Below are 14,108 nucleotides of genomic sequence, written 5' to 3'. Positions count from 1 at the left end.
GTTTTGTAAAGTTTCTTTTTGGTTTAATTTATCAACTTCTTGGTGTGTTTTTCATTTAGGCAGAGGGAGAAAATGAAGTCAATAATGAGCTGGCCAATCGGATATCTCTATTTTATGCCGACGCCACACCGATGCTGAAAACATTAAGTGACGGCACAACAAAATTCGTATCTGAGGTACCAAATTGTTTTGTTCTTGCTTTTTAAACAGTTCAAATCTGACATTTTGAAAGTGAAACAATTATTTTATTGTCTCTTCCTAACAGAATAAAAACTTGCCCATTGAGAACACCACAGATGTATTGAGTACCATGGCTAGTGTCTGCAAAGTCATGTTGGAAACCCCGTAAGTCTTTCATTTCTTATTTTTAACCTGACACCGTAACGTTGGATCTGTATTAACTAGCAAATAGAATCAATTTGAAACTAGGAATTAAAGACAAAATTAAAAAAGATTTGATTCATTTTTTGGTTTTTGATACAGAGAATACCGCAGCCGCTTCAGCAGTGAGGAGACCGTTTCCTTCTGTCTGCGTGTCATGGTCGGGGTCATCATCCTTTATGACTATGTCCATCCTGTTGGTGCATTCGCAAAGTCCTCAAAAATAGACGTGAGTTAAAACCACTATCTCCTGTTTGCTGCAAAGCCATCGCTGGAGTTTTCCACCTCCCTCTCGTCCCTAACACTGACTCATAATTAGAGTGCTTAGAAAAACGTGATGATGGCTTTCTCACAGCATCATGATGACTCATGAGGTTGAGTGCTGTCATTACTCTGCCACTGTTACATTGACTGCTTTTTTTTCCCAAACAGATGAAAGGATGCATTAAAGTGCTCAAAGATCAGCCTCCAAACAGTGTGGAAGGTCTTCTAAATGCTCTCAGGTACTTTATTCCACAAACCAACTTGACAGTTTGCCTATTATTAAACTTTGTTTGTATTATTTATCTATTTTTGTTATAAATTTAACAGTTATAAATTTCACTCCTTAAGCTTATACATTTATTTTTTTTTTAAGTAAAATGCTAAATATTTCATTAAATTAGGTATTATTTAATAATTAAAAATCATCAGTTTAAAATAAATAGTAATGTGGCTAATGTTATATACTGATATGCCATTTTATTTATTTATTTATTTGTTTATTTATTTATTGTTTTTTAAATAAAATATAATAAAAAATTAACAGCTTGTTTTTTTATTTAATCAAATTATTTAAATGAAGTCAGTTATTTATTTAGATTTGTATGAATGCTTTTGTGTTTGTTTGTTTGTTTGTTTGTTTGTTTGTTTGTTTGTTTGTTTGTTTGTTTGTTTGTTTGTTTGAAAAGAAAGAGGAGCATAAGTAGTATAATAGCCTTTATTATTGAGAAATCAACTATTTGGTTAAGATAATCTTTATCTGAGGTTTGAAGCCAAATCACAGAAGGTTAAAAAACTCATATCTAAGCATTATTTTATTTTTATATGGGTATTGGTAGGTCTGTTAGTCAAAAAAGACAAAAGTAATCTTTGTTTTTTTGTATTATTACTTAGTATATACAGTATACCACCAGTTCAATGTCACAATTATGAAGTTTAAAGGTGTGATAAAAGTTAAAAATAAAAAAAAATAACCTTTAACCTACTCACCCTCATTTTCAGTGTATAAGACTTTATTCTGTCATATGAAAGCAGTTGGAGTAGTTAAATTTTATCCCTTCATTCTGTATAATGGTGTTGGATAGTGGATAGTAGAAGCTTCCAATAGCACACAAATCCATTGTCAATCTAACCTATATGGTGGCAGGTGGTTAACACATATCTTATGAAGTGGATCAACGAGTTTTTCTAACAGAGATATTTCAAAATTTTAAATGATAAACTCCAATCACCGACTTCCCTTGGCAACTGATGTATATAAAGTATGATGTAAGACGGGTAGACACATATACTGTATGTATCTTTAAAATAGAAATTTACTGTATAACGTTATACAGTAATGCCAAATGCCAAGCCAACTGTTTTTTTTTTTTTTTTTCCTGTGTTAAACAAAATGTGTGGTAAGTGGTTCCTGAAAAAAAATCATGGAGCCTCCAATACGAAAACACATCGATTCACTTCACAAGACACTCATTATTGTTTCTTGTTTTTAGAAAAATATAAGTGCAAATATCTAAAATATTTTAAATCAAAAGGAATCATCTTGACCAGGGCTCTCAAAACTCGGTCCTGGAGGGCCGGTGTCCAGGGAAATTTAGCTCCAACCCTAATCAAACACACCAAAACCAGCTAATCAAGCTCTTGGTTGATACTAGACACTTCCTGCAGGAGTGTTAAAGCAAGTGTGAGCTCAACTCAACCCTCTAGGACAGAGTTTGTACACCCTTGATCTAGACCAGGGGTGTCAAACTCAATTCCTGGAGGGCCGAAGCCCTGCACAGTTTAGTTCCAACCCTGCTCCAACACACTTACCTGTAGGTTTCAAACAAGCCTGAAGGACTCAATTAGTTTGATCAGGTGTGTTTAATTAGGGTTGGAACTAAACTGTGCAGAGCTGCGGCCCTTTTGGAACTGAGTTTGACACCTGTGCTCTAGACAAACAAAGAATATTGTGTCTCATTGTGTATCATAACGTATGCACAAATGTATGCATAAAATCAAAACTTTTATTCTGAAATTTATTTTAAAACTATGAAAAAATGTGTATAAAGAACTACATATGTATTTCTTTACACATTTATATGTCAGAACAGCAGAGGCCATTACTACTTCACCAAAGTCACTTTGGAGCTAGTATTTAAATGATTCTGTAGCGTAATGTCTAAAGTGAGGATTTTGCTCACAATTTAAGATTATATTATAAACACAGCACTATACAGAAGAGAGAGATTGACTTACAATGTCACTTATCTGTTTTATGATGATTTGTTCAGCTGTAATGAATTTGAATTTGGAATTTTTTTTCGCTGAGTTTTTCTTCCCTCAACAACGCACTATGCAGCCTCTGTCGCCATCTTGTGGCAGAAAGTCAACCCCTTTTGCTCTGGTCAATAACAGGCTAATTGGTGCTGAATTTGTAAAATTCTATATTTAAAATAAGCACTTTATAAATAAGCTGCATAGTTTCACACTAAACAACTACATTCTCGACTAAAAAAAGGCACAAAAGTACATTATGTTGTCTAACAGCTGCAATATTTGTTAAACTGTAGTGCGTTTATTGATCTACTCTAATCTATGTGGGTGGATTATTATACAAGTGTTAAGAGGCTGTATGAGTGCTGATATTGGAGAATAGCGCACAGCTATCAGCCAATCAGATTCGAGAACCAGACAGAACTGTTGAATATGTATGCGTGTAAATATGAGATATTTTATAACAGTTGAAGTCATTCTATTATTAGTCCCCCTGAAATATTAGCCCCCTGTTTTTTTCTCACAATTTCTGTTTAACGAAGAGACTATTTTTTCAACACATTTCTAAACATAATAGTTTTAATAACTCATCTCTAATAAGTGATTTATTTTATCTTGGTCATGATGACAGTGAATAATATTTTACTAGATTTTTTTCAAGACACTTCTATACAGCTTAAAGTGACATTTAAAGGCTTAACTAGGTTAATTAGGTTAACTAGGCAGGTTAGGGTAATTAGGCAAGTTATTGTATAACGAAGGTGTGCTGTTTAAGTGCCCTGCATGCCTCTTGCGTTTGACTGCTGCACCCTTACACTTTGATAGATCGTCTTGTGTCTCAATTAATTTGACATTTAATATGACATTTTTTCGCTAAAAAGTGTTTCTTGATTTTGCGATTTATTTATTCATTATTATTATTATTTTTTTTTTTAGATATTTGGACACAAACTCCAAATAAGAAAAGCAATTTATTATTTTTTTTTTTTTGCAGTGTAGGCTAGTTTGTCGACATATTTAGGCATTTTTGCAAGCTTCAAAATAAACTATCCAACACCATTCTGCTGCATGGAAGCCAGGATAACATTTTAAACTACTCCAACTGTGTTTGTCTGAAAGAAATCAAGTCATATACACCAAGCATAGTTTGAGGGTGCGTAAGTTATGGGGAAAATTGCAGTTTTTGTGGGAACTATTCCTTTAAGATGGCTTGACGCGTGGCAAAATACTGCTGTAAATATAATAAATACTTAATGTCTTCTGTGCAGGTACACAACAAAACATCTTAATGATGAGTCGACCACTAAAACGATTAAAAGCATGCTGCAGTAGCGACAAACTCTGGGACATACACCACTGGCCTCAAGCAAATGCTCAGGAGATGCACATACACTCTCTCTCCTGGACTAAAGCGATGCACAGAATGTTTTTTTTTAATTAAACTGAAAAGAATCAGACAAAAGCTTAATCTTTTCTTGTCTTTTTACAAAACAGATGCTACTGGCGTTATGTGTGGTTTTCTGTGCCAAAAAAAAAAAAAAAAAAACGATTTTGCTGAAATCCCTTGTTTTTAATGTTCCTGAATGACAGCCATGCTACTGATGGCAGCTATGAAAGCATTGTTAGATTATATTTGTGGTAAATGTTTCCCTATAAAGGTAGGGTGAGTGTTTTGACTTGAATTTAAAATATCTATATATTATCTATATGATCTAGACACAAAAAATTCTATAAAAAGAGAGAAATATATTATTTTTGTTTGAATTAATATTTAATGTTACATTCTCTGCATGGCAAGATGATTACATTTCTTCTATTTAAAAGAAAACTAATGTTTCCGATTCATTTGTCTGCTTGATTTTGTGTAAAAGAAAAAAAAGTGTTTAAATTATGTTTTGAAATGGTACTTAGAGATTAAAATGGAGATTAATTGATAGATCTTTTCAAGTTTTATATTTTTTATAGTTCTCTATTTGTGTTGTTTTTTTTTCTCCAATAGGTGTTCTAATTTTGTTTTGTTCTTTTTTTTTCATCTTAAAACTAGCTTTCAAGAACTGTGATAGTATGTAATCTGTCCGATGTGATGACAACATGATCTTAAGAGGAAATAAAGTGCTTTCATTTTTTATAATGATTTGTTTACTTATTTAAATGAAGTGTTGTTAGGGTTTATGCAAATAAGCAGCACATACAGTATCTGGTTTTATACAAATCAGCTGTGGTGTTTTGCACGACATGGTCATGTTTGAATATTGGCACAATGTGTGGTCAACATTGCAACTTAGATCTCACGATATTGTCTGATGCAACCCCAGTTCCTTTGTTTTATAAATTGAAATAGTCATTAACATGATTAATCAGTTATCAACATTAATAACTGTAAGGTTTGGGTTTAAGGTTGCAAAATGTATCATATTAGCATTGATGTGCGAGTTTGCAATAGTCACATCACAGGGATTACAGTTGACCAGACATTAGTTAACAACAATGGGAGTCATTTTAAAATGTAACCTGATGGAGTATACCAGGGGTGGCCAACCCTGTTCCTGGAGAGCTACCTTCCTGCGGATTTCAGTTGCAACCTATATCAAACACACCTGCCTGTATTTATGACGTGGTGTTCAGGTCCTAATTAATTGGTTCAGGTGTGTTTGATATGGGTAGCAACTGAAATCTGCAAGAAGGTGGCTCTCCAGGAACAGGGTTGGCCGTTCCCTGGAGTATACACTAACCCATGTATTATTCAGACACAAGATGGCGCCAAAAGTCAAAAACACAAAGCTGACAGAAACTAAAACAGCTGATGGATTAGACACTAACCTTCACTTAATTCAGACACAAGATGGCGCTAAACAGTCAAAACACAAAGCTGACAAAAACTAAAACAGCGGATGGAGTATACACTAACCTGCACATAATTCAGACACAAGATGGGGCTAAACAGTCAAAACACAAAGCTGACCGAATCTAAAATAGCTGATGGAGTATACACTAACTTGCATGTAATTCAGACACAAGATGGTGCCAAACAGTCAAAAACACAATGCTGACAGAAACTAAAACAGCTGATGGAGTATACACTTACCTGCACATTATTTAGACACAAGACGGCGCTAAACAGTCAAAAACACAAAGCTGACAGAAACTAAAACAGCTGATGGCGTATACACTAACCTGCACAATATTCAGACACAAGATGGCGCCAAACAATCAAAAACACAAAGCTGACAGAAACTAAAACAGCTGATGGAGTATACACTAACCTGCACAATATTCAGAGATGGTGCTAAACAGTCAAAAACACAAAGCTGACTGAAACTAAAACAGCTGATGGAGTATACACTACCCTGCACATTATTCAGACACATGATGGCACCAAACAGTCAAAACACAAAGCTGACCAAAATTAAAACAGCTGATGGAGTATACACTAACCTGCACATAATTCAGACACAAGATGGCGCCAGACAGCCAAAAACACTAAGCTGACAGAAATTAAAACAGCTGATGGAGTATACACTAACCTGCACATAATTCAGACACAAGATGACGCTAAACAGTCAAAACACAAAGCTGACAGAAACTAAAACAGCTGATGGAGTATACACTAACCTGCACATAATTCAGACACAAGATGACGCTAAACAGTCAAAAATGTAAAGCTGACAGAAACTAAAACAGCTGATGGAGTATACACTAACCTGCACAATATTCAGACACAAGATGGCGCCAAACAATCAAAAACACAAAGCTGACAGAAACTAAAACAGCTGATAGGGTATACACTAACCTGCACATTATTCAGAGATGGTGCTAAACAGTCAAAAACACAAAGCTGACTGAAACTAAAACAGCTGATGGAGTATACACTACCCTGCACAATATTCAGACACATGATGGCACCAAAAAGTCAAAACACAAAGCTGACCAAAATTAAAACAGCTGATGGAGTATACACTAACCTGCAAATAATTCAGACACAAGATGGCGCCAGACAGCCAAAAACACTAAGCTGACAGAAATTAAAACAGCTGATGGAGTATACACTAACCTGCACATAATTCAGACACAAGATGACGCTAAACAGTCAAAACACAAAGCTGACAGAAACTAAAACAGCGGATGGAGTACACACTAACGTGTGCATTATTCAGAATCAAGATGGCACCAAACAGTCAAAAAACGCAGATTGACAGACAATCAGATAGATATGAATGTGTATAAGACATTCTAAGTAACATTAAACTAAAAAAACTTTATTACTTGCATTTTTTTTTGTTACTTGACTATAAGAATTTTGAACAAAGTTAAACATTCGGGCGCAGTAAATTAAAAGTCTGTAGCTTAAAGGTTAATTGTACATTTTTACTCAATTAAAATGGTATAGTGTTGTTGTTGTTATTATTAGGGGCCAAGCACCGTAGGTGCGTAGGCACCTATTGGATCCGTTAGCGTTCCTATTATTATTATTCTTCTTCCGTTTCTTCCGTTTCTTCCGTTTCTTCCGCCAGATTTGAATGGCAGCCCATATAGGCGTATGCGGGAAAGTTGTATAATTTGGCACCATGATAGAGGACAGTATTAACATTAATTAGACCAAATATGAAGTCTCAAAATCACCTTATGACGTCATTTTCCGTCATGAATTTTTTCGCGCTATTTTAAATTTTTTGAAAAACCTATTTGATAGAACTCGTCCTAGGAAGTTTCTCCGATTTTCACCAAAATTGAATCACATGATCTACAGACCATGCCAACCAAAAGTTATGGAATTCAAGTTGATTTGACCAACCGTTTTCGTTTAACTTGCGATCAAATTTAACGAAGGACTTGCGAAAATGGACTTGAGACGATATCTCCGTAACGCATTCACCGATTCACACCAAACTTGGTATGTGTTATGACATCTAGGGTTTGAGGTTACTTGCAGAGTTTCGGCGCACTGCCCCCTAGTGGTCCGGAGATACAAAAAAACTTGCTTTTTGGCTTATAACATCTCAACCTTTCGTCCGAAACTCATAAAACTGGTCTCATTACATCCGGCAGAGCATGTCAAGTCGAATGATGTCTGATTTTCACAGGTCAGCCATTTTGGGTGTCGCCCATTTCGATTTTTGGCCAAAAATGCTATATTTTATCAACATATTCACATATCATTACAAAACATGGTAAGCATCTGGCACAATGATAGAGGACAGTATTAACATTAATCATACCAAATATGAAGTCTCAAAATCAAACTCTCTAGCGCCACCACTTGTCTAAATGTTCATGTATGTTTATCATGATAACTTTTGAACCAAATGGGCTACAATCAAAATTCTTTTTCCCCCTGATTCCTTGGCTCAGTCCGATTCAAACGAACCCTATGACGTCATTTTCCGTCATGAATTTTTTCGCGCTATTTTAAATTATTCAAAAAACCTATTTGATCGAACTCGTCCTAGGCCGTTTCTCCGATTATCACCAAAATTGAATCACATGATCTACAGACCATGCCAACCAAAAGTTATGGAATTCAAGTTGATTTGACCAACCGTTTTCGTTTAACTTGCAATCAAATTTAACGTAGAACTTGCGAAAATGGACTTGAGACGATATCTCCGTAACGCATTCACCAATTCACACCAAACTTGGTGTGTGTTATGACAACTAGGGTTTGAGGTTATATGCGAAGTTTCGGCGCACTGCCCCCTAGTGGTCCGGAGATAAAAAAAACTTGCTTTTTGGCTTATAACATCTCAACCTTTCGTCCGAAACTCATAAAACTGGTCTCATTACATCCGGCAGAGCATGTCGAGTCGAATGATGTCTGATTTTCACAGGTCAGCCATTTTGGGCGTCGCCCATTTCGATATTTGGCCAAAAATGCTATATTGTACCAACATATTCACATATCATTACAAAACATGGTATGCATCTCCAACCCCATGCCCTGAAAGTACTCATAAACTTCAGAAGCAGCGCCACCTTTTGGCCAAAAGTGCTTGGCCCCTTAATTGCTGCTTGCAGCTATATTTATTATTATTATTATTATTATTATTATACTATGATTATTTCATTTCTGCTTCTAAATACTGTTTGACTCACCAGAAAATCCTAAATCATTGTTTATTTGCTTCTTTTGTCGGTTTTATTTAAATATGCTTATCATTTTTTAAATGATATTTTATACAGATACACTCCTCTACACGATCATCCCAATCGATCTAAAATTATGAATTCTTAACAAGCTTTTCAAGTAATCTTATGAAATTGCATTTATATCGCAATATATATCGCAATGTCAGTTTTTTCCAATATCGTGCAGCCCTAGGTGCGTAGGTGTAGAATTTGTCAAAACAATAAATATTAGGGAGCAGCTTGATTGTGAGTAAACAGAGTACATTTTCATTTTTGGCTGAACTATCGCTTTAACATGTTGTTCATTGACAGTTTGCTCCTAACTGGTTTTATTGAGTGGAAATTACAATCAGGGATTCACAGGCTGCAAGAAGGGCGTGGCCATAGTATATCTGCAGTAAGGGAATGTATGAAGGTCAAAGAGGAAGAAACTGCAGAGCTCTCTGCACTCTGTCAGTGAAAGTCACGGGGTTGAGGAGATAGAGAAAAAGAGAGAGAGAGAGAGAGTGTGAGTGTGTGTGTTTTAGGGCGTGTTTTAGATCCATGCAGCACTTTTAGATTGAAGGACCAAGAGCATGTTTTTTTTAAAAAATCAGGAAAACAGTATTTATGGGTGGCTCTACGGCAGCAGTACTAAAATGCAATATAAAGAGGATATAATTTTGGTTTCAATGAACTGTTAAATGCAGTTGGAAGGGCATCCGCTGTATAAAACATATACTAGAGTGATTGGCAGTTCATTCTGCTGTGGCGACCCCTGATAAAGCAAGGACAAAGCCGAAGATATATTGCATGTTTTTAGCCTGATCTCACAAGCAAATGTAACCTTTTCACATTTTGTCAGTTTAAACAAATAGAGTGAGTAAATTATGATAGATTTTGAGTGAACTACATTTAAGGCTAATTCTTGACTAAACTGAATGTGTTAGATCTCTGGAAACTGGAAATAACTGGTAGTGAGAACTAAAATCATGTCACTCATTTGTCTCTAGATTCACACTGTTTTTCTGTCACTTTTTAATAAAAGCTGGGTCTTAAATATTTCAGTAATTATACTGTACACTCTCAGAAATAAACGTACAAAAGCTGTCACTGAGGTGGTACCTTTTCAAAAGGTACACTTTTGTACAGTCCTTTACAGTTGCACATTAGCACCTTTAAGGAACACTTTTGGCCCGTTTCCACTGACTGGTACTGTACGGTATGGTACGGTACTGGTCGGTACAGGTCACCTATATCAGGCTTGCGTTTCCACTACCAAAGGTGCCATTTTGGTGGGCGTGGTGTATGGCAGAAAGTTTCAGTTAGCATTGTTCTCGCTCGAAAAAATGTCAACAGTAAAGCTGTACAGGTCGTTACACATCAAATGAGAATCACTTCTCACAAAACAGATGCTTTACACACGTAAATACTTCTGGATAAATGTTTATACTAACTTTTCTATGAACATGCTTTGATCATAACTGCAGATCAATGTATAATAGCCTACTGTAACGTCTGCAATTATATAAAATAAATAAATAAATAAATAAATGCTACATATATGAATACATACAGACCCTTACATTCTCCGATATGTTAACATTCTCCAGAAAAACTACATACTGCATACATTTAGAGAGTATTTCTGTCATTCCGAGTTCATATTAGTATAAAAGGTAATGATACACATGGCAGTTTGTTCGTGATTCAGGTTGCTGAAACAATTTGCTCCTGTGTTTTGTCAGGTTTCTCCTTTGTTTTTTCACACTTCACTCTCGCGTTTGTCCTTTTCTTTTCTGAAAGGATCAGATGTCAGAGACACTTCTATAATCATGCATTCGGTATTATCATCAGCTCAAGAAGTTTGTAATATCAAATATAGACGCGATCTTCAGCTCCCTATAAAAAGTGAAAACTGCTTGCACTTTTTAGACGGCCTCGTAAAACAACAACAGGACACGGCAGATTTTGTTCTTCTTGGCTTTGTGGCTGTACATCAAAACAACGACAAGGTTTGTTTGAGCTCGGATCATCCATGGCTTATTATTATATGCATGTAGTATTACAATGTAATGTGTCGGCTGTGTATTTAAAACATGGTGGTTCCTTTGTTTTTATTCTGGCTCGCTTCACAAGCTTGTGACGTATCTCTGTAACCAATCAGCGTTCAGCTGCGCGTGCGGCTACACTTTTTGGTACTCTTTCTCGTGTTTTGATACCCTTTCGAAAGGGTGTCGAAAAAGTGGTATGGTACGGTTGACAGTGTATGCCTTTTGACAGTGGAAACAGTCATAAAAGCATACCGAACCGTACCGTGCCACTCAGTGGAAACGGGCCTTTTTGGTCCTTTAAAGCAAAGATCTCAAATTCAGTTCCTGGAGGGCCACAGCTCTGCACAGTTTATTTCCAACCACCTCCAACTCACTCCTGCATGATAGTTTCTAGTGTCGTGCCTCAATTCGCATACTATCCATCCTAAATATTATTTGACATTAGAATTAGTATGTCCCAAATCGTAGTATGTTGAAAAGAGTAGGCCAAATGGTTCCAGGATGTTTTACTATTTCCAGTAAAAATTTTAAGTGTAGAAGTGTTTATACTCTAACCGCTACGGTTGCCCACAGTACATTGCGCGTTGGACATGATAACAATTATAACTGCAAACACAGGTGAATAAACTACATGCATGGTGAACACATGAGACCGACCATCAGGTAGAAAGGCTTCGGTAAAGTTGTTTGATTGACTGTTAATTATTATCTAGCCCATTGGAAAATATTTAAATCCCATTTTCTGTGTTATATTTCATCTGCAACATTAATACTGAACTTATAAAAAGACGTGTTTGAAAATTAACGTCTGAATGCATAATTTTCCAAAGATCTTGACTAACTGCTGATTGCTGCTGCTTCCCCAATAAGGTAGGAAATTAAATATAAAAGAAATGTGGATGATGTGTCGATGATTGACAAGGCTTATAACTAAGCAACACAACAATCTGGTTACAAGGAAATAGTATGTCCCAAAGCTTGCATACTCATCTATTACACGCTCAAAAGTATATATTTTTCATTCACAAAAAATTTACATATTTAAGGGCGTAATACAAGTATGCAAATTGGTACACAGCATAAAAAATTTAATGCCTTGATTAGTTGGATCAACTGTTTGATTAGGGTAAGAGCGAAACCCTACAGAAATCAAATTTAAGACATATGCTTTAAAGTAATACTGTATGTACTTTTTAAGATATAAATATGTACCTTTAAGGACCTGTAGAGAAAAAAAAAGTAGCTTTTAAAAAGGTACTGCCCCAGTGACAGATTTTGTACATTTATTTCTAAGAGTGTAGATGTGAATCATTAAATGTTTCTGTTTGAATCCTACTTCAGCTGAATATTCCTGTCCTTTTTTTCATTGCAGTTGTTTGGATCTTTTTCCTCCTCCCAATGTAAGAACTGTATTTTTTTGTTTGTGTGTTCAATGAACAACTGTTTTATTTTTATTTCAAAGTGTAATATAGTGGTGCGATGTCATGTGGCAAGAACATTTGAAACTGTTAATATAAATTTCTGAGAATTCACAAGCCAAAAAAGGGACATGCAATTTCATGACACGCACACACATACACACAAATGGTAAACCACAAAACTGTTATTTGTCAACTCACAACTTTTTTTATTAAAGATTTTGTGAAGAGGAAGTTCTTGTGCTTCCATAAGTCACATTCACATAGTTCAACACATCACAATACAAAGCATTCCCATTCATATTTTTCAGATCTGTTTGAACAATCTGAAATGGATCCAAGTTATTATTATTTTTTTATATACAGTTGAAGTCAGAATCATTAGCCCCCTATTTTTATGTTTATTATTTCCCAAATGATGTTTAACAGAGTAAAGACATTCACACAGTATGTCTGATATTTTTTTTCTTCTGGAGAAAGTCTTATTTGTAAGCTATATATATTTTTTTGATAGTCTACAGGGGAAAAAAAACAAACAAACAAAAAAAACATTGTTATGCAATAACTTGCCTAATTACCCTAACCTACCTAGTTAGGCCTTTAAATGTCTCTTAAAGCTGTATAGAAGTGTCTGGAAATATATATAGTCAAATATTTTTTACTGTCATCATGGCAAAGATAAAATAAATCAGTTATTAGAGATGGGTTATTAAAACTATTAGGTTTAGAAATGTGTTGAAAAAAAAAAATCTTCTCTCCGTTAAACAGAAATTGGGTAAAAATTAACAGGGGGGCAAATAATTCTGACTTCAACTGTTTATCCCATATTAACCCCTTCTTAGTTCCATTACCTTAATAACTCTCTCTTAGTGTAACATATAACATTATGAGATTCAGTTACATCAGTTACATTCAGTTACATGGTGGTGTAAATCAGAAAAAAAAGGAGTCTCCCATGATCTTGGTGTCAGTTATTTTTAGCCAACATTCTGGGACATCTTGCCTTTTCATGTACATGAATTTTAGTGACATCAAATCTTAATCTGTAGGATTTATATAGAGTTGTAGCCTGATCTCGCAAGTAGTGTATGTATGTGTGTGAATGAGTGTTTGTGGATGTTTCCCATTGATGGGTTGTGGCTGGAAGGGCATCAGCTGCGTAAAAACATGCTAATAAGTTGGCTGTTCATTCCGCTGTTGCGGCAACCACGGATTAATAAAGAGACTAAGCCAACAAGAAAATAATTGAATGAATGAGTTGCTAATTCATTCGTAAGAAAATGTACCATTTTAAAAAGGAGGCACGGCACCCAAGCCCACCCCTAACCCCAACCGTCATTGGGTGATGAGCAAATCGTACTAAATTTTACGAATTCATACGAATTAGCCACTAAAGTTACTAATTAGCAGTGAGATTGCATTGGGAGTTGGCCCACACTTTGCAGTTGTAACAGCTTAAAAGGTGCCAAAGAGTACATTGATTCAATATTAGGGGTGTGACGAGACGCCTACTCAAGATTTTTAACCTATTTTTAAGAAGTCTTTTATTCAACTGAAAAAAAAAATCACAAATTGCAAAACCGTTTAAGTGCTTTTTTAAAAATCAACTTGTAATGAATGTTTTTTGATATTTTGT

The 14,108-nt window shown here is 35.3% G+C and overlaps 1 protein-coding gene across 1 annotated transcript in view; it reads left to right on the top strand.

Annotated features, from left to right (window-relative positions):
• Window positions 1-4,440, top strand: part of cyribb (CYFIP related Rac1 interactor Bb) — a 122,436-nt gene extending 117,996 nt beyond the window's left edge. Inside the window, 5 exon segments of the mRNA NM_207078.1 lie at window positions 60-176; window positions 266-345; window positions 484-610; window positions 814-884; window positions 4,167-4,440. Coding sequence (NP_996961.1) covers window positions 60-176; window positions 266-345; window positions 484-610; window positions 814-884; window positions 4,167-4,230 — 459 coding nt within the window. The 3' untranslated portion in view covers window positions 4,231-4,440.
• The last annotated feature ends 9,668 nt before the right edge of the window (window positions 4,441-14,108 follow it).

This window comes from Danio rerio, chromosome 24 (genome assembly GCF_052040795.2).
Source record: "Danio rerio strain M-AB ecotype USA chromosome 24, GRCz13ab, whole genome shotgun sequence".
Classification (NCBI taxonomy): Eukaryota; Metazoa; Chordata; class Actinopteri; order Cypriniformes; family Danionidae; genus Danio; species Danio rerio.
This window is presented reverse-complemented; position numbering and strand designations above follow the sequence as displayed.